The 21,522-nt window shown below is 43.2% G+C and overlaps 1 protein-coding gene across 2 annotated transcripts in view; it reads left to right on the top strand.

Annotated features, from left to right (window-relative positions):
- Positions 1 to 21,522, top strand: part of STK39 (serine/threonine kinase 39) — a 230,965-nt gene that overhangs the window by 15,190 nt on the left and 194,253 nt on the right. For both annotated transcript variants that reach the window (XM_024756661.1, XM_024756662.1), the window contains exons 4-6: positions 13,585 to 13,694; positions 13,945 to 14,046; positions 16,477 to 16,610. In XM_024756661.1, the coding sequence (XP_024612429.1) occupies positions 13,585 to 13,694; positions 13,945 to 14,046; positions 16,477 to 16,610 (346 nt within the window). The remainder of the gene's footprint in view (positions 1 to 13,584; positions 13,695 to 13,944; positions 14,047 to 16,476; positions 16,611 to 21,522) is intronic.

Raw genomic sequence — 21,522 nt, 5'->3', positions numbered from 1 at the left:
GCTGCACCAGTTTACCTTCCCACCAGCAGTCTAGGAGGGTTCCTTTTTCTCCACAACCTCTCCAGAGTTTTTAGACTGAGAGCAGAGCAGTTCGACTCAGTTCTTTGCTGGCTCATTTTTATCGTTTTCGTTGACTTTTTGTTTCCCAGAACCTTCAATTGTTCTAACAAAAATGGTCCTTCCCTGGTGAAAAGGTGAACGTTAGGTGCATGGGTTCAATGCCTCTGGGGTGGTTAGTTGACAGATATTTATTGAACATTTACTATGTTCCAGGCACAGTCTCTGAGCTGATCTGTCGTCAGCAATGGAGACTTCGTGTCTGCTGTCCTGGAGTTTACAGCTCAGGTGAAACAGACAGCTATCAAAAATTTGCTATGACATTTAATTTAAAAAATTTGTAAGTGGAGAGAAATGCATATACCTGAGGAATTTAAGTTAGCCACTCTAGGTCTAGTTTAGTATGTTGTCCTGGGGATAAATCTTAAATATGTATTGTACATATGAGTAATTTGGGACTAGGCATTTTTGATCAATAACATCTCATAAGTTACTGCATGTATCATATGTAGATCAGAGATTTTTAGGAAATTTAAATAGATTTAACATGTATTTACACTCTGTGTAATATAATTTAACACTTGATTTCACAGAGTACACTTGAGAACACAGTCACCAAGGATTATCTAGCCCCCAGGTCACTAACTTACCCTGTGCCCTCCCTCAAGTTCTTTGCTGGCCATGTATCACCTATAAAGTGAGGCTCTTAGGCTCTCAAGTTTCCTTTCAGCTCTAAAAATTGTATAACTGCAGTACAGAAGAACTCTGTAACCCCCATGCCCCCCAACAAACTGCCCTTCTCACAGTCTTCCCTGCTTCTTTTAATGGCAGCTCTATCCTATGTAATAGGGCAGAAATCTAGTGTTCCTGACCCTTCTTCTCTTATACCCCATGTCCTGTCCAATTTGTCAGCAAATGCTATTGTGAACCATGCCTCACCACCTCCCCTGCAGTCATCCTGGTCCAAGCCACCATCATCTCTTCCCTGGATGATTACCGTAGCCTCCTAAGAGGTCCTCTTCTGTGCTTGTCCCTGTGTGCTCAGCTGTTTACACGGCATCCGGAGTGATGCTGTTAAAACAAGCCAGCTTGTATCATGGCTTTACTCAAAACCTTGTAATGCCTTTCCACCTCAGTCAAAGTCCTAGTGGTGGCCTCCTGGGCCTTACAAGATCTAGCTCCTCCTTAGCTTGTTGACCTCATTTCCTAGCCCTTCCTTTCCCTCGCTTTCCTCCAGTCAAACTGGCCTCCTTGCCACTCATGCTCCTGTCTCATGTCCTTTGCATGGCTTGTTCCCTCTACCTGGAATGCTGTACTCAATACCTCACATGTCCCATCAGTGAGGCTTCCATGGATGGCATCCTATGGTGAATTGCAGCGCCTCTGGCCCATACTGTCCATCCCCTGATCTTTTTATCTTTATTGTACACATGAATGTATTCTACATTAGTGGTTCTCAAGGTGTGATTCTAAATCAGCGGTATCGGCATCACCATTAGAGCTTGATAAAAATGCAAGTTCTTGTCCTCTTCCATCCCTAGTTTCTGCTGAGTCAGAAACTGGAGGTGGGGTCCAGCAATCCATATTTTAAGAAGCCCTCTCATGATTCTGATACACACTAAAGTCTGAGAACCACTGCTGTCTATTGTGCTTCATAATTTTATTACCTGTATTTATCTCTCCTCCCCACCCCTGCCCCGACTTAAAGTCAGCTCCATGAAGTCAGGGGTTTCTGTTCCTGGTGCTAGAGTTTAGAATGGAAATGCTACTTAGTAAGAGCTCAGTAAATAGTGGTTGAATGAATGAATGAACATGTAACTATGTAGGAAATTTAAATTAAAAGAATACTGAGCGGGGCTTCCCTGGTGGTGCAGTGGTTGAGAGTCCGCCTGCCGATGCAGGGGACACGGGTTCGTGCCCCGGTCCGGGAGGATCCCACATGCCGCGGAGCGGCTGGGCCCGTGAGCCATGGTCGCTGAGCCTGCACATCGGGAGCCTGTGCTCCGCAACGGGAGAGGCCACAACAGTGAGAGGCCTGCGTACCGCAAAAAAAAAAAAAAAAAAAAAAGAATACTGAGTAATAGAGTTTAATGTATGTTCCTCATATTTTAGTGACTCTCCTCAGTGTTAGGAGTTTTAAATATGAGGTTTTCTTTAGCACAGATTTAAAAATCTGCAGATTCTTCGAAGATTGCGTTATCCCCGACTAATCCTTCTTGAAACTTTGTGAAAATGATGTGAATTGTTGCTTTAAATACTTGTGGCAACTGGAATTGTGCTATTTTAATCATCTCCCGTAGGGACCATCTCTTTAAAAGTGTACAGATAGGTCATTCTGGTTTATTGAAAGCTTCTGATAGTCGAGCTAGTTGAGTGGAGATTTGTATGAAAAAGACCACCTGGAGGTATATGAATATTGCATTGGAAATTTAGACTCATTAGTCTTTGATCTAAGTTGCTTGTGCCTGTCTTTGTGGGTATGGCCAGCCAGGAGCCCCCAGTGACTGCAGAGCACGCCTTTGGCTTCGGAAATGATGATCCCTGTATAATATGCTTACCTAGTGTTCCCCTCGCTTTGCTGTCAGTTCAGCAGAGTTGGTCTTACAGATGAGGGTACTGAGGAATGCTGAGTGACTGTGGCCTTGTTGGAGGTCATTCTGAAGGTCGTAAAAGCAGATCACACCAGACCTCCCCAGACTTCACTTTTTATCCTCGGCTGACTTCCTCGCCATTAGGCTCCCTGCCCCCTCCCCCACCTGCTTCTTCACGCTATGCCTTTTGACAGCTCAGCTGTCCTGGGGTTCAGTTTCTCAGCTGAAAAATAAGGCAGGTTGACAAGATGTTTTCCGAGGATCTATCTTGCATCAGAGTGTTTCAGTGTCCCTTCATTAGCCTCACTCACTAAAGGCATTCTCAGTCCTATTTGAAAGCATTCAAAGCAGAGGGTGGTCTTGGGCATGGAGCAGGGAGTAAGCCAAGCATCTGTCCTGTGGCTACTTTCAGAGCATCTTTAAAAATATCCCTCCCACTCCCACTGGGGAGCCAGGGAGAATGAGTTTGTGACTTGGGGATTATCTGTGACTTTCCTTTGCTCACTGTAATTATCATAGTTGATAGAAAGTTGACCACGAGTGGGCTCTTGGTTGTGTCTGTCTTTAGACTTGAGAAAGCTGGCTCTTGCCTGTACCTGCAGCACACCTGGTCTGGGTTTACTGCTCCAGCCTTCCTGGCCCCCCTTTCTTCTGCTGCTGCCCCGCCAGGTGTGGCCTCTGGCTTCATGTCTCCCCGGAAGTTCACCTGCTTTGGGCTTTGGGGGAGGGTTCAGCGACTCTGACATAGATGGGCAGATTATCGGTAGTTTGCCATTGTCTTAAACTAGCTTTCTCCTTCACGCTGGGGCTAATTGGCTGTATTAGTCAGCAGAACTGAGCCAAGTGTGAATTGACACCAGCCACCACTTCTTCTTCTTCTTGTCTCTTTTAAGCCTGTGTTGTCTTGATTGTGAGAATGGTTGAGGAACTGGCAGCCTGTGTAGCCTCCAAATTTTTACCAAGAATACCTCTGTTGAATTTTTAACATAATTTGTCTGTGTCATTGTGGGTCGATGTTGACTCCATGGACGAAGTACAAATAAGTGCTAAGAACTCTTCCTTTATAAGTAGAAATGTAGCACATCTGAAGGAACCCTGTTGATGGCAATTTTGAGAGTCTACCTACATGAAATACCAACCCTGGGAAGGTTTGCTTCTTTGTGGGTTTTTTTTGTGTGTGTGCTTTGAAAGGTGAAACTCTAGCTTTAGGGAATAAAAAGATGTCTTCTAATTTCTTCTTTTGCCATCAGAAAAGGCTGTGAAATTGTTATTCTCTGATGTTTCAAACACGGTCAGGACTGCCTCTCCCTCATTAATAGATGGGAAACGTGGACTTGTACAGAGCAGCTAGAAGTGACTCCCTAGGGCCCAGGCTCTGGAAATATGGCAGATCCTGTTTTCTGATCCTGAACGCCTTGGACACCATGCCACATGTGGGTGGGGCTGCAGTCTGTAGAACCAGCCCAGGCCATTGAGACCACTTGCTTACGAGAAGGAATAAATAGAATTGAAAACCAGGAGTCTGATTCAGGGAAAGAAGTTTGGGTGGAAAGCGAGGGTTTTCAGAAAACTCTCTTTGGTTCTATCTGGTCCTTCTTGGGGTCCCTCCCTCCTGAGCAGGACAGGTGGTGCCCCTCCCCCTCCCATAGTGAGGTGGTGTGTGAATTACTAATAGCAGATAAGGTGCCAACATATTTCTTATTGACTTGCCTAAAAATTGAGTGGATTCAGTGTTATCACTTTAATATTATAATGCTGTCACCCTCACACAGCTGGATTTCAGAGCTCTCGTGAGGGGGAGAGAGAGGTTTAGTGTCACAGATACCTGTGCTGAGGCTAATGCTTACCCGCAGCCCGGCTCTTCTATGCCCTGGCACCTCCAGTGAGCAGCTCTTACGGATTTGTGCCCCTGGTATTAAAAGCCATGCTTAATACTGGAACTGTTTAAAACTCCAAAATTGCACTGTGTGCCAAATCGTTTTCTTGCTGATTTTTACCAAGCCGATTTGGGGATTGCATCGACTTTGGCCTCTGATGTACTGTTAACTGTTAACAGTTAGGGAGTGTGAATACACATGGCTGGACTGGGGAAAGACAGGGGATTGTAAAAATTAAAAAGCCTTTGGCTACAAATACCAGAGGGCTTGACCGTCAGGGGATGAAGCAATACGGACGTTTAACAATCTCACGTAGCATTAGTCTGGGGTATACTGTTCCAGGGTTGGTGCAGGAGCCCAGGGTATCACAGAGGGCTTGACCGTCAGGGGATGAAGCAATACGGACGTTTAACAATCTCACGTAGCATTAGTCTGGGGTATACTGTTCCAGGGTTGGTGCAGGAGCCCAGGGTATCACAGAGGTCTTGAGCTCTTTACTACTCTCTGTTCTGCACCTCAGTAATGTCAGGCAGCCCATGTCCCCACGGGCTCCTTTGCTCCCAGCATCACATCCTCATGTGACAGTGACCCTAACAGGCAGGGGGAGTGGGGAGGAAACCACCCTGGTAGGGTGGTTCTTGTGTTAGGCAGAAAATATTCCCACGAGTGTCTGTACCATATTCCTCTTGGATCCCATGGGTCAGGACTAGGGCAGACCCTCAGACCATTCACCAGACCAGGAATCAGACACCATGATTGACTTAGATCTGTACAGTTAATCCCCCTGGGGCCCGGCACACCAAATCAGGATGCTGGTAGAGATCGGGGTATGGATGTTGGGTAGCAGATCACCAGTGCGTGCTGCCAGGGACTCAATATTATTAGGAAACTACTATATGCATTCTGTGCCCCTCATTCTATAGCTTGTGAAACTGTTGCTCAAGGAAGTGAAGTGGATGAGCGGGGAGTGTAAATGGCATCACACGCAGGCCCGTTCGATTCCAAAGTACCTTCTCGGGGTGGAAATGTGGTTCCTTGCTACTCACTGTGTCCTTCCTCGGTGCCTCTCCTCTCCCCTGTAGTTTCAGGGATCATTGATGGGGACTCACTGGGAACGGTCAGGACCCCATGGTGTGCCACGTATCCCACACCAAGTGTGTCACTATTTGGCCTCTTACTAGTTATACCCACATCACTGTTAGAATAGAGAGAAAACTTTGCCTATGAGTAAAGTGACATTCCTTCAAGAAGGAAACCAGCCTGGTGAATGTTGGCGGCCACTGTGTAGGTCTCGCCACATCCTGTCTTGGCCCGCTGGGCTCTGGGCTCTGCTTCTTGCTCTGGGTTTGCTGAGTTCTGCAGGTACCTGGAGGCGCCGCGTCCTCCTGGAGGACTTCAGGCATCCCCTCTGCCACCTCTGAGTCAGTGCTGCCCTGCGCTCTCTCCTGCCTGGTTTCAGGGGTTCCCTGCCCTCGCCTCCCCACCTTCCCGCCCCTGCAGACTTGCTTCTTATTGCCTGGCGGTCTGATGACATCCTGAAGATGGCAAGCCTCCAGGAGAGTGAAAAGTTGTTCCTATTTAATTTACAAACAGAAATAAAACAAGCAGTAAAACTGGTAGAAAAGGCTGGGTTTAATTATACATAAAAGAAAAGTAAAATTGAGAAACAAGTGATTTGGTCAGTTAAAAAAGCGAAAAGCACTGTGCTCAAGGATGTGATAATGGGGTAAAAACATTGCAATCAGAAGGAAAGAATACTGGGAGACTGTTGGCTTCTACATACAGGATGAATTATGGCCGGGGATTCTGCCTTGTTATTCTTCAGATGCCATGTGGGGAGAGAGTTTGACCAGAGAGGGCTGTGATCAGAACTGTGCTTTAGGAAGAGTAATCTGCATGGAATAAGTCTGGATTGCAGTTGGAGGAGGCATGCCTCTGATTCTGTAATTGCTAAAGCCTTCAGTTATCCTGGTCTGTGTCTTTCCTCTCTCACCAAGAAAATCTGGGGGCAGAAAGGACATCTTGAAATTACCAGCAAACAGAAGATGATACCTTAACATAATTCTTCAATTCGTGTTGTTTAGGTCATGTAATAGTCACTCTATTTCAATTAATGTCATATTTTCCCATGTTAGCTCTCACTAGAAGGCTGGCATTGTGTTTAAATCAAAGCGACACCCACGCCGGTTGGACGCTACTGTGCCTACGGGGGCGCTGCACCACCGACACACGTTTTACTATAAAAACAAAATGAAAAGAACGAAATACGTCATTTAAAGCAAAACAACTGTTCATGCAGTTCCTAACAGAATTAAGAAAATATTTGCTTCTGTTTTATACCCATTATCATAGTTTGCATAATTTAAATCATAATGTGCTTCTTTATATGCTTCTTCATTCACCAACATTGGATGTATAACATTTTAAGGACACCTGTGAGACTCACGAAGGCCGGATGCTGGCAGCCCTGAAAATGTTTCCTGGGTGTTCAGAAGTACATTTCCGTTTTGCCAGTAAAGTCTTGACTCTCTCATGAGAAAAGAACAACAACTGGGAATCAAACCAAATTATGCAGGGATTGTTTCTGATGATATAAATATGACATTTAGGATTAACCAGAGAACCTCAAGCCAGTTTTTCTATGCTGGGTGATCACAACTTGATCTTTACTCAGGGAAGAGCGTAGGAGTTGTGGAATATTAACCCCATTATTCCTTTTTGTGTTTCCAGTACCTAAGAATACACCGAATTTTCCCAAAAAGGAGCCTGGGGCTATGTGGCTAAAACTCCTCTGTGAAGGACTGTGGATTTCATTCAGACCTTCAGTAACTTGCTATATGGTCCTTGGCAAGTTATTTCATCTTGTTTATTCCTTCCTCTTTTTTAATTCCAGTACTCACTAAATTATCACATTTCATTAAGGATTTGTCTCATGCTTTCGTTTTTCACAGTCTCTGTTCAAATATAGGCCCTGTTGATTTTACTCCTGGGCTATGGCTGTGGTCTTCCTGCTTCTAGTCTTTCTGTTTTCCTGAACATCCCTGCATGATTTCTTTTCCCCAGTTCTCCTCTTGACTAGAGAGAAAGCAGCAGTAGTCCAGGGCAGTAACTGGATCAAGTACAGCTTCCTTTACCTGCAACTCAGACTCTGTCGTTGGGCTCCTTGACAGGCTCAGTGCTTCTTCCCTTTTCCAGACCATGGCCTCTGGGGAAGAGAGGCTGCTTCTGGCAGGGAACTACCAGGGGCCCCTGTAGCCACTGTGACTCTCGCTGCCTCAGACCTGCAACCAGCCACTCGGAGGTCTAAAGGATCAGTATCTGTTGCAACCCATTTTGAATATGATTTAGGAAGCTCTGAGCCCTTAGATGTTGATTCCATTACTCTCTAGCCAAGTATGGAATGGACCTAAGCCTTTTTTTTTTTTTTTCCATGCACAACTCAGGTTCCCTTTCACAGATATCAGTAGATTTTATAGATGTTTGAGGTAGGTTCGGGTTGGCTAACTCACCTACAGCGTCACTCGCAGGTTTTAAGGAAATCAAGTTTCAGACCAAATTTTGCCCTTCGTTAGCAAGCAAGAACCCTAGAGATTTCTCACAATTTATTCCGTAAGCTCAAGGAGATTCCTGCTCTCTGTCCTTCTAGGTGAATGAAAAATTCACTCGAAGCCGACATGCCAACATTCCAGATGCAGTTTTCTTGTACACTTGTGCTTGGCATCTAGAATCTGACTAGGCAGAAAACTGGTTAGGGGTTTAGCTTCCTCTTGGGCCTGGCTGGATTCTTTCTTTCTATTCATGCCAGATGGGGAGTATATCTAAAATATTTTAGCCCCTCTCTGTGTGCTCACTACTTTGACTTTTACCAGTGAAAGCTTGTTTCTAACATGCATCTTGCCTATCAGCAGGTGACTCTTTTCCCCAACAGTAGTCCCTTTTGGGCATTCACCTGGCTCATACTTGTCTATACTTAGATACGGATAACAGAAATACTTCTAGCAGCTGCCTCTGGCATCGTGAATCAAGTGGTGCTAGACCCTTCTAGCACTGGGCATTCTGGCTCAGAACACCAGTTGACCACCTGGGTTGTAGTACCACAGATATAATATCACACGGTGTATATTGAAGTATTGTAGGTAAATTTTAGACATCATAACAACACAGTTGGCAGACTAGTTTTGCAGGTTAAATCAGGCAGGCGGAACTGCTTTATCGTGCTTTTCCACTTTTTTTTTTTTTTTTAAATGAATTTGTTGCCAGCGACAGCAAAAACGAGAGGTTTTACATCAAGATCTCAATGTTTGGCTTTCTGTGGGAAAATTGGGGCATCTGCAGAAACAGGGCCATTTTCCTCTATGACAGTTTTCTTTTCCAGCGGAACAGCAGAAGCTTGCTTTAGACCTGGGGATGGGCTCCTGGGAAGGGCCCTGCGCTTCCTAATGTCCCCCTATGCTGAGACAGATATCAAGTGCCCTTCACCACTGAGATGGAGCTATTGGTTTGCAGGACCCCCTTCCCTCCTTCTTATTCCTGCCTGGGCCCCGTAAGTATTTGAGGTTTTGAGCCATACGGCTGTCGGACAGTTTTTCTTCTTGGCTCAACCCTTGTGCTCTGCTTATGCCGCTTCTCTGTCTGGAATGTCACTTCCTTTTGGGCTCGTCTGTCCAACACTCAACCTCATCTTCAAGGCCAGGTCCAAGGCTCACTTCGAGATGGGCTCTTTCATGGCTGTTACAGTCCTAACTCTTCCACTTCTACACGGACAGCAGAGCATAGCGTTTGATTCTACACGTTCTGTGTCATGCCTTCTCCCTCCTTGATGGTAATATTCTTAAGGTCAGGAAGCATGTCCTTCTCGTACTTTATATCTACCACTGTAAAAACGTTAATGCTTATCCCCTCAGCCCAGTTGTGAGGCAGAGAACAGTAGCTTATTGAGCTACCTAACAATTATTGTAAAGCATATTTATCCATGGTAAAAAGAAGTAGAGGGGTGTTATAAAGGTGAAAATAATGTAAAAACAGGCATAACCAAGAAGCCTGAAAACAGAGCTGCAGAAAGGTTAAGTGCCTTGCTGGAGTCACACAGTTGGGGAATAGCTTAGTCTTCAGCCTAACCACTGAGCATCCTGCCTTGGTTCCTTAGGGCTGCGCTATTTCCTGGCAGATGTGCTACTTGCTAAATCAGGTAGCTGCACCCCAAACGCCTGCAGATCCTCCACAGGGCTTAGTGTTCACATATCAAAACAAGACAATTCCCAAAGTCACTTAAATCGTATGCCACAAATGAGGGAAAGGTGATGAAGGTACATCAAACTTAACCATACAAGGTACCAAGAGTCAGGACGCCAAAGATGCTTCTGTCATTTGTTTGTTTGTTTTTTTTTGTTCTGCGGTACGCGGGCCTCTCACTGTTGTGGCCTCTCCCGCTGCGGAGCACAGGCTCCTGACGCGCAGGCTCAGCGGCCATGGCTCACGGGCCTAGCTGCTCTGCGGCACGCGGGATCCTCCCAGACCGGGGCACGAACCCGCGTCCCGTGCATCGGCAGGTGGCCTCTCAACCACTGAGCCACCAGGGAAGCCCGCTTCTGTCATTAATAAGGACAAGCAGAGTGTCCTCTGCTGATGGTCCTCCCCTTAGTGGAGGGAACAGTGCACTGGGATGATGCCAAGGTTGGAATTTGGGAGTAGTGTTAGATGAGGCGGGAGAGGAAAGGGGAGTCAGATTTGCATGTTGTTCTGAGGGATTCTGACTTTATCCTGGGGGAGCAGGGAGCCTTTAAAGACTTTTAAGGAGCCATCAGGCCTGTGACATAGAAGTGCCTGGCTGCTGCAGGCTGGTCTGGGGAAAGCAGGGAGGTGGTGACCTCGGAGGCTGCCCCAGGACTCTTGGGCTTAAACCAAGGCGCTTACAATGGGGAAGGAGAGAACTGGATGGATTCAAAAGACGTGAGAGCCTTTTCGTTACCAGGATGACCGCACTCTTTCTGGTTTGAGATGCAGTTATTCCTTGAGGCTGACTAACTTGATGTGTAGCCTTTGATTCCACGTTGCCAGAGAAATGTTCATGGTTTCTGACCCACACGTATCTGCCTCCACTCCCCTGGGCTGTCTGGAGGTCCCCCTCAGCAATCAAGGGCACTTTTCACTGTTTTCTGCTCTGCCACCTCCACTTCTCTTGTCACATGTAAGCTGTCTCCACAGCATATACCCGTCTTCCTGTTTACACAAGCACCCTACAAAGTTCAGTCCAAAAGTTCTCTTTCACAGTACATATAAATCTTTTTCTATATACACTGCCCATACGTATGAGCAAATTGTACATTTATTCTGTAGTCATAGGGTGAGTAGATGTTAGGATTGGTGTTTTCTGCTTCCAGAATTTTTCTTCTGAGCTTTAAAGACATTTAACCGTCTGTTTATGACTTAAAAGTGAGTGTTCTAAGTGGAGTCTGTGAATACAAATGTGAATCAGGAAAATACATTGAAGAGGTGTTGTCAATAATGAATTGCAACTATGCCTCTCTCTCAGCAGTTTTTGCAGGTTTAAAAGGTCTAATGTAATCAGATGTTTTTGGGTTTTTTTGTTTAATTTTTATTTATTTATTTTTGGCTGCCTTGGGTCTTCATTGCCGCGTGCGGGCTTTGTCTGGTTGCGGCGAGCGGGGGCTACTCTTCTTTGTGGTGCGCGGGCTTCTTACTGTGGTGGCTTCTCTTGTTGCGGAGCTCGGGCTGTAGGTGCGCGGGCTTAGTTGCACCGCGGCATGTGGGATCTTCCCAGACCAGGGCTCGAACCCGTGTCCTCCTGCATTGGCAGGTGGATTCCCAACCACTGTGCCATTAGGGAAGTCCCATCAGATGGTATTTTTAAGGAATTAAAAACAATTAATGTTAACAATGGATTTTTGTCTAGATTATATCTTTTAGGAAGATATATGTATATTTGGGGTGTAGAATTGCTTCAACTGCATGGAAAAGAATTTATTTTTCCTTAAGACAACTTTTACCCATATCCTTAATTATTTACAGATGATATGTATTTATTTAATATTATCATGTTACACAGTTATTTTAATAAAAACAGAATGTTGGATTCACTGTTAAACTTCTTTTCCGAAATACAAATGAGGTTGAAATTTATATTTTCGAAAGCCTTATCGTGTTGTCTCTTCCTCTAGCCAAATATAGTAGATACTTACAAATGATTAAGTTGACCTAGCTCTTCTGTAAGAGAATGAATTTTATCTCCTCCTACCTGAAGGAGACTGGTTCACTGGTTTCAGAGGTTTCTTTTCAGAAAGCTTGATTTTTCTGACTGTAATATAAGAGTTCTAATAGAGTTCAGCACATACATGCAAATTAAATTACATAGCATTTTCAGAATATACTTTTGCTCACTATTAACACGAGAGTAGCAGTTGGAATAAAGACGCCCTTTGTCAATTTTTATTCCTTTGACTTGAAGTTGTAATCCTGTTGGGATTTGAGTAAATTTAAACGTAAATAAAATGGAACAGGCAACAGAGTTCAACTCGGGGAACTGGTTCCAGTGTTATTGCATAACTTAATAATGTAGATCTAACGCAAATGCTAATATTTGACCTTGGTTTGTACTTGACGCTGTTCTTTGGTAATTGCCATCATCCTGGCAGTCACCGAAGGGGGCCAGCAAAGGAGAGTCACGTGAGAGCATTTTGAAGGGGTCCACACTGCATAACCTGCTGCAGTGTTTTGAGGTGTTGACATCCCTTTTTTATAACTGTTCACCAGTTTTCTCTTGAGGTGCCCTTGAGTTGGCTCTTATTGGTAGGTCTGTACTAGCCCTAAGTAGTTGGTAGTTTAACTTACTAACTAATTTTAACCATTAGTAAAACTCTAAGCACAGATGCATGCATTAATAATCACTGGGTATTCCTTCTCTACTTTCACATATACAAACATAATTTTTGCATAAATGCATGCTCGTATACAGTATGCTTAATTAATTCATGTCCTCACAAGAAGAACTTCTAATATATAATGGATGTCAAGAAGAGTATGATTTCATTCTACAAACCTTTCCATCTATATCTACGAAAATTATCTAGAAAGCAAACGTTGAAAAAAACCCAGTCTTTACCCACTGGGCTTATCCTTTGTGTTGATTGCTACGTGTGGGCAAAACTGGGCATGTTGGTTTTATGTACCTGGGTTTGTGGATTTGCCATTATGATTTTGGCTAAAGTGTTACAGAGCACTGTTCAAGGAAGGGCGTGGGAATGTGGAAGTTGTATGTTATTCATGCTTTATTTCAAGGAAGAAATCCACTCCCCAAACATTGATGATGTGGAATTAAAGAGGCTAGAAAATAATCATAATAAAAGAAAACATAAAAAGAAACACATGCTAGTTTTACTACCTTTGGTGCTATTCTTATAAATGATTTTCTAAAATGAATCTTAGCTAAAAGCTAAGATCCTTTAATTTAGGGCTTTGGAAAGCCCTAAATGTAGGTATGTATATTTTTATTGTAATCTTTTATGGTTAGTTATGACTTGTGATACCTTTTTGGTAGAAAATATAAAAATGATATGCTGAGCTTTTGGACTGGTGAGCTTGCTGACCCTTAGCCTGTGATGAGGGCGTTCTCTGAAGTGTAGGGCAGGGGTACCCAACCCCCGGGCCACGGAACGCTACCTGCCCACGGCCTGTTAGGAACCCGGCCGCACAGCCAGAGGTGAGGGGCGGGTGGGCAAGTGAGCGAAGCTTCATCTGCAGCTCCCCATCGCTCCGGCACGCATTACCGCCTGAACCATCGGCCGTCCCTGCCCCCGGGGAAAAATCGTCTTCCGCGAAACTCGTCCCTGGTGCCAAAAAGGTTGGGGAACGCTGGTGTAGGGGATGGCGGGTGGCAGGACTGCCCTGCTGTATGGCTGAGAGAGCTCCACAGTGTTTGGAGCAAGTCATCACCATTGCGAGGCCCATCAGGAAAAGAGATGTTCTTAAAGGCAGAATTTGTAATCCATAATGTCTTACCTAAAATAAGGGTGATTTTTTTTTTTTTTTTTTTTCCCTTTCAGATTTTGGGGTAAGTGCTTTCTTAGCAACAGGGGGTGATGTTACCCGGAATAAAGTAAGAAAAACATTCGTTGGCACCCCGTGTTGGATGGCCCCTGAAGTCATGGAACAGGTGAAATAAATTAATAAATAAAAGTGATGTTTTGATTGACATAGTATAGTTGTACAATACACGTCATTTTGTTCAAGTCAATCATTTTACTAGAACGCGTCATGCAAGATTTAATTCCCGATTGCTGGGCCTTAGCAAAGTAATCTCAAGGCTGTGCACACACGGCCGTGGACTTCTGACATAAGAGGGACCTTGTCACGTATAACATGCCGGCTGTATAATTGTGTTTTTTCCCTGCTTCGCTTCTTAGGTGAGAGGCTATGACTTCAAGGCTGACATGTGGAGTTTTGGAATAACTGCCATTGAACTAGCCACAGGAGCAGCGCCTTATCACAAATATCCTCCTATGAAAGTAATTGCTATTGGAAATATTATGTCGGGTTTGAAATATGATTTAACAGAATCCATTCTCTTAAACGTAGTCATTTTTCTCTTAGACCCAAGGGGAATTAATGGAGGGATGCAGCCAAGTTAAATGTTAGCTGATGCTCTCAGTGGACAGAATGGGACAAAAAGTAGCACAGTTCCCGGCTTTGAAGCTTGCTTTGTGTTCTTAGCACAGAACAATGTGATCAGATTGGTCGATGGAGGTTGATAGATGAGACAAATGCTGGTCATTACTCTCTCTATCACAGAATACCCCCAGCTCCCCAAGAAAAATCTAAAAATAGATTATAGTGATATCATCTTTACAGATGGATTTCCCAAATTTTCAGGCCTTTTTTCCCCCATGGTCTGTAACATTTCACTCCTGTTCTCATGGTGTCATGTTGGTGACTCATCTGAAATAAGGGAGCCCAGTGTTTTTAGGAACTAACATACATTTGGATACTATTTTTAGATTTTCGTTATTTTATTTTTTTGGAAGTTACTCTTTATTGTTATTATTTTTTAAAATATTTATTTATTTATTTGGCTGCATGGGATCTTAGTTGCGGCCCGCGGGATCTTTCGTTGTGGCCCGCGGGCTCTTCACTTCGTTGCGGTGTGTGCGCAGGCTTCTCTCTAGTTGCAGCACACAGGCTCTCTAGTTGTGGTGCTTAGTTGCCCCTCAGCATGTGGGATCTTAGTTCCCTGACCGTGGATGGAACTGGCATCCCCTGCATTGCAAGATGGATTCTTAACCACTGGACCACCAGGGAAGTCCCTATTTGTGTTATTCTTTTAACTAGCCTACATCATTATTTCTCTTAGTTTTGAGGTGGTGGGATCAGGGCTAATTTACCCAAATGGGTTTTGTTTTGTGGCTGAAATAGTTGAATGGAAATTATGAAGGTATTTTACAGAGAATATGGTCCATGTTTGTTTCAACTTTTTCCTAGGATTTTATTGGAAAAGCTTTAAGAGGATTTAGAAAAAAAAAAGACCTGAGGATAAAAAAATAGTTAAATGATTTTACCGATTAAAAAGTTAATACGTTCTTATTGTAGAAAATTTGGAAGTCCAAATAAGAATAAAGGTGAAAACAATCATCCATAATCTATCTCATCAACCACAGGCAATCCCTATTAAAGTTTTAGTGTAGTTCATTACATTGTTTTTCTCTGTATATTTATATACATATTTTTAAAATAGTTAAGATTTGGGGGTTGTGTGTACACACCTGATTTTGTCAGCAGAAAATTTTAAATTGAGGTGTAAACAATTGAAGTGACCTTTTGGGGAAAAAGCACTGAAACAGCGCTGAGGACTTTTCTTTCATCTGGTTTTTCTCTATTATTTTTTCTTATTTCTTGTTTGCTTTCTTTCCCTACTTTTTAGTGTTTTCCACTTGAATCCAGTCACATTGCTAATTCTGGCCTAAAGTCCTGCAGGACTTTTCTTAAAATCTCACAGATCTCCCACTTTTCTTCGGTTTGCTATTAGCCTCCACAAACAATAAACTGTCACTTTAATCCTTCATCTATTCACGCATCTGAAAGTGTTTGGCGTGTATAGCATTTGCATAAATTAAGGCTGATGTACGCATTAATGAGTTTTTTTTCATTTTATAGGTCAATAGTTTGCTACAAATTCTACACTTTTTAAAAAAAAAACAAATAATTTTGACGTTAGTGTGAAAGAATGGAATTTTTCACCTTTTTGATGTGCAACCTGTGTTTTGATTTTGTTTCGTCCCTTTCCAAAAGCAGCATGGACTTTTGTTCTGGTTATGGTTTTTAGTAACTCACTTGTGTCCCAGCTATCTTTCAGTGTCTTACTGTCTCAGTTTTGCCAAGCCTTTGAGCAATTTTCTGTATGTTTTTTCATTTAAAAAAGAAAAAGGGAGACCATGTGTTACCTCTTGGGATGTTGTGGATTTATTTTTAGGGCTGGTAATGTATTACAGAAGCCTTGAGTACAGGCGGTCCCTTACTTAGGAATAACCTGTATACGTGAACATTCCCTGCTGCTCTGGGCCTCTCTTTCTCTACCCTCCACTGCCCCCTTTCCCAGCCAGAGCACAGCCTGCACTAAGCTGGTGCTGGAGCTGTGTGCTCCTGCAGGCCTTGTGAGAGCTAGTTCCCAGGAAGCCCTTGTCCTGGCCCCTTTGGGAGAGCACTCTTAACACAGAGCAGATTTTGTAAGTTCTGTCAGTGGAATAACAAAAAGGTTAAAGGGCACGTGAACAGATTTGCAAAGGGAACTGAATACTTTGCGCACTTTCTAGAAGATGAAAATCATGGGGAAGCACATTTGTACCTAATCAAGGAGGGTCTCTGAGGCTTTGCTGGAAAATGAAAAACTCAGTTGTAGCAACTGCTGTCCTGAGATCCTGTCTTCCTGTTTGTTTCTGCTGCAGGTGTTGATGTTGACCTTGCAAAATGATCCACCCACTTTAGAAACAGGAGTAGAGGATAAGGAGATGATGAAAAAGTACGGCAAGTCCTTTAGAAAATTACTTTCACTGTGTCTTCAGAAAGATCCCTCCAAAAGGTATGTCAAACCGAGTGGATGAGTGAGTGATCATGACTGGGTGGGGTCATGACAAAGCTTGGTTTGTGGATGGGGAAGGGCTGTGTGAGGAGTCCTGAAGTTTAGTTCTATCCAGTTCAAGGGAAATCCAGCTCTGGTCCCCAGATTTCCAACCTGTTAGTGGAAGCTTGGGTCCAAAAGGGAGAGAAGTGAGTGAGGACGAGGGAGAGGCAGAGGAAAATTTTCCGTGTTAATGAGATTGGTGATGCTTGTTAGGTATGGGCTCTGTCATCAAAGGAAGCGAAGTAAAACAGAAATCAAAAGCAATTGGCAGTGGTGAATTCAGAAGCTGAGCTAATACTCTGCACTGTGTAGGTTGCGCTGACCTCTCAGGATTTGAATATCCTGCCAGCTCCAGTCTAAACCAGGCAGAGCTGTTGCATTTTGCATGAGCTTCCTTTGAGTTGCAGAACAAGTTGTTTGTGCTGTTTAAAAGATTATCAGTAAAGAAGATTAACATTTTTACATTTGAAAGATTAATCATATAAATAGAAGCAAACGGTTTTAAATTAACTTTAGTATTTCCTCTTTATTCTTGGGTTATTGCCCTGCACTGTGGTATGTCTGTTTTTTTCTGAGTTTTGTTTCTTCTTCTTCATTTCTGTGAGTTTGAAATGTCCTGGGTAGTGATAGTAGAGCCCAGTGTCCTTTGTCACTTGAAGGAGAATGTTAATGACGTGAACTGAGCATAAACCTTGGCTGGGGAGAGTCCCTTTGTAGTGCTTGGCTGTGTGCTGCATTGTCCTAACGTAAGGTAAACTTGGATTACACACCTGGAGAGGCTGCTGAGAAGTTACTGGCTACCCATATCCACCCAGGACTCCAACTTGATACTTAACGTTCTAAAACATAAAACCTGGCTTCTCTTTTGGAACTTTCTTTTTCAGGGAAGGACCCTGCTTTTCGAAGGATTCCTTTATCCTTAAGTTCTTGATGAAACTTAAGCCTTTTGCCTTCACACAGCGATCTACTGTTTGAGCAGGCTACCCTTCTCTAGAATAAACATAGTTTCCATTATTATACCTGTTCTTTGTAGCAACTCTGTTCATTCCTTTACATTTTACTGAATTTGCCTTGAATCTTTTCTATATCAGTTAGTTACCTCCCTCATGGAGCCAGTTCTAAAGACTCTTTGCTCTTAAGCATCTTGAAATTATTTATTTTAAAAAGGGGTGCAACACTTGCTTGCCTTCCCCTTGTATTTGGTGTCATCTCCAAACGTAAGTTTTTAGCATCACCGAGGAGACAGACTTTGATCCTCTAAAGCCCAGTGAGAGAAGAACTCGTTTTCCCCTTTAGAAGGACTGGGTTGTGACTGATGGTCTTTGTGATTCTCAAAATAGTTGAGATTCCACCTAGTGGTGATGTGTAATGCCGCACGATTCCAGCTCTTTCAAAAAAGGATTCTGTGGGGTAGAACTGTTAGTGTACTAACGGATAAATGCATTTCTTTAGGAGACTTATAATTTGGTCAAAATAAATTAGATTAGACCGTCATACATTATATTTAACAAGCCATCCTTCTCAATAATCTTGAAAGTCTTTCCAGTTTTTATTTATTATATGAGCTCAGGTATCAGGTTCCCACCACCCCACCAAACAACAACAATGATAACAACAAAAGTTTTAGAAGAGAGCCGCACAGAGTTTATTCGAATTCTCACAGCATCTCTCCCTCAGAGTATTCTCTTGGTAACATTATTGATTTACAAAGTATTAATAGGTGAAGAACTTCCGTTAGATACTTTCTGTATAATGTAATCTGTTCTCACGATTGTGCAGTTGTCCTCTGTAACAAACAGAGAGTGTCGCTGGTGCACAAACTTCCCAGGTGATTTTTTTCTTGTAATGAAAAGACACGACGTGGGAAGTTTGGGGAAAAAAGATTCAGGAAATGTGAGAATGGAAAAAAAGCAATATTATAATTGTTGAATTATTTATTATACAGGATGCAATTTAAAAATATATATTCCTGACTGAATTAATAAGTAACATCTAATTGCTGCTCAGGTCTGAAAGAAACCTGTGAGTATTTCTTCTCTTCTCTGCCTTTGTTTATATTGTCCAAAGATTTTTTCCTCTTCTCCTGTCCCCCTTCTTGTCTTTCAATATTTAGTTCAAAGGCCCCAGGTTCTCAAAGTTAGATACATCTGGGTGCGATTCCTAGCCCTACATCATCTGCATGACTTAGTTTCCTTGTCTGTAAAATGGGCCTAATAACACCACCTCATAGGGTTGCTATGAGGATGGAGATGATGCCCTTAAAGCAGAGAACAGTGCCGGAGCATTCCTAAGTATTCAGGAAATTGGGATTGCCATTCATTATTTGCCTTTTCTTCCTGACCAAGTAGAGTTGTTGCAACCTCGAGTTTCCTGCAGTATGTTGATGATATGTCTCTTGTAGCACTTATCACACTGTGTACATTTATTTTTTTATTATTATTTTTCTGCGGTACACGGACCTCTCCCGTTGTGGAGCACAGGCTCCGGACGCGCAGGCCCAGCGGCCATGGCTCACGGACCCAGCCGCTCCGCGGCATGTGGGATTCTCCCGGACCGGGGCACGAACCTGTGTCCCCTGCATCAGCAGGCGGACTCTCAACCACTGCGCCACTGGGGAAGCCCTGTGTACATTTATTGACTTACATATTCAATTTCCTCATGAGTTTCTGAGTTTTTTAGGAGGAGAATCTGTGCCTCTCATCTTCCTGTCTCTCTTTTTGTCCACAGTGACTGGTCTGTATTGCGTACTCAGTGGTATTTCTTGAACACCTGCAAACAATTGGGAGCTTGCAATTTGGGGATGATTTGGACTCATTGAAAAGAGTTTTGGAACCAGACCAGATTGGAGTGGGTTGAGGAGTGAAGGCAAGAGTTTCGATCATTGTATTTATTTCTGTTGCCAGCATATAGATCCTCTGCTTGTAATCTAAAAGCAGTTGACTAGTACTGAAACCCTGGTCTTGCTGAGTACCTTTTTAGCAATGAATGAAAACATATATCACAGGGGAACAGTGACCAAGACAGAATCATTCCTATGCTGGAGCCCTCAGGCTAGCTGAGAAGGAACTGTGCTTTCTGTCAACCTTGAGAGCTCGTGGAACTTTCCTATTGCCTGAGAGCTGGGTGTCAGAGCTGTTTGCCTCATTCAAGTCTGTGCCCTGCATTTGCATAGGTAAAGATTTGCTTATATTTGCACAGCAGAACATTTTGCTATTCTTAAAAAAAAAGAGCCTTAATCTTGGAGGTTATATACTTCATATGGATGACAACTATAAAAGTAACTATCATTTTTTTTTAGAGCAACAAAGGGGTGGTTGTTGCATAGATAAATCCACTGGAAACAAATAAAACTTGGAATATTTCTTCTGAGGGAAGGGGTGGGGTGAGAAATGCAGCTCTGCCAGAGGTCAATGTATTGTTCTAAAAAGTTGAATTTTAATTTCTATTTAAACTGTATCGTACTCATCCTGAATCCTTTGAAAATTATTTTAAGTCTCAGTGGACTTTGGTTCATCCATATGTATTGGAATCCTTTAAGGGATTTTCTTCTGAGAATGTTGGTACTTGCAGACTTCCACATTGTTTTTAAGGATTTAAAATTGAATCATTATTCAAAGTCTGGGCCATCATTTTGGTTGCTGGTATAACATTTTAGCATTTCTTGTAAAATGGTGTTTGTGTTTACATTATATTGTATTGCTTGATAATTGTTAGTGGACATGTAAGACAAAATGGTGCTTGCAGAATTCTTTCTTCTGTAGTACTCGGCTAAGAGGCAGGCAGCACTGATGGTTCCACATTAACCCTACACTAGTAATTTCTATAGCATAAGACTAAAACAAACAAAACATGCAAAAACCCTAAAATCAGATGGGCAGCACACATCTTGGCTTCTCTCATACCTTCTAATCACTTTCTTCCCTTCCTCATTTTCCTCATTCTTTCCACTTCCACTTTTCCATGCTTTTTATGGAGATAGTTTGGCACATGTAGGATTCAACTCCAAAATTCAACGTCTGCTATTTAGTTCTCTGTATAGAGTAGAAATTACCTATTGTTTAACATAAATGTTAAGCCTGTTAAAAAAGGAGTGTGGCTTCTTAAACCACTTCTCCTTTCTCATGTCATTGTGTTTCTGTATCTGTTGATGAAGGCTGAGGGTGGAGTCCAAAGGAAAGAGTTTTCTCTGCAGCATGCTTTTCCCCTTTACAGTTTTGGTTACTATAGAAATGACCTTGCTGGGAAAGGGAAAGTATTCCCAGCCCTGTGTCTCCCGGTATGCCTGGCATTTCCCAGCCTTCTCTCTACTTGGGTCCTACACTTGACCCTGGGTTGAGGAGGGAGGAGGTGGGGTGCGGAGGAGAGAGGGGGGGCGTCTGTGGCCCCCCTCCTCAGTGCCTCCTGTGCACAGACGCATCCCTCGCCTTTTCTTTTTGGTTAGCCTGAGTCTTGTTTTCATTACATCATTCTCCTGCTCTCTCCCATATTGAGTAGATGCTTAGATGCTTAGAGTAGATGCTTAGAGTGCTGACTAACTCTGGCTAGAAGCTGTGGTTCGGGGCTCCAATGTCTAGTGGCATCATTCTTACCCCATATTTGATTATAGCATGAAACTGAGCTGTAGCAGTTTTGTGCTCTGTGTTAGGCTTTGGGGATATAACAAATGAATACTGTGTGGTCCCTTTCTTGGAAAGGCTTATAACCTAGTGGGGTGGAGGCAGGGAGATACAGAAACAGATTATTGCAAAGTGTGGTGGATTGGTGTGTGAGCACCAAGGTGGGAGCAATGAATTCCGCCACTTGTAGGACCTGGGAGAAATACCTCTGAAGACGGATGGCGTTTAAATGGGTTCTTGACTGACGAGCAAAG

This window comes from Neophocaena asiaeorientalis, unplaced genomic scaffold, assembly GCF_003031525.2.
Source record: "Neophocaena asiaeorientalis asiaeorientalis breed wild unplaced genomic scaffold, Neophocaena_asiaeorientalis_V1.1 scaffold6, whole genome shotgun sequence".
NCBI classification, from domain to species: Eukaryota; Metazoa; Chordata; class Mammalia; order Artiodactyla; family Phocoenidae; genus Neophocaena; species Neophocaena asiaeorientalis.
Note: the sequence above shows the minus strand (reverse complement) of the source record. Positions and strands in the feature narration are given on the sequence as shown.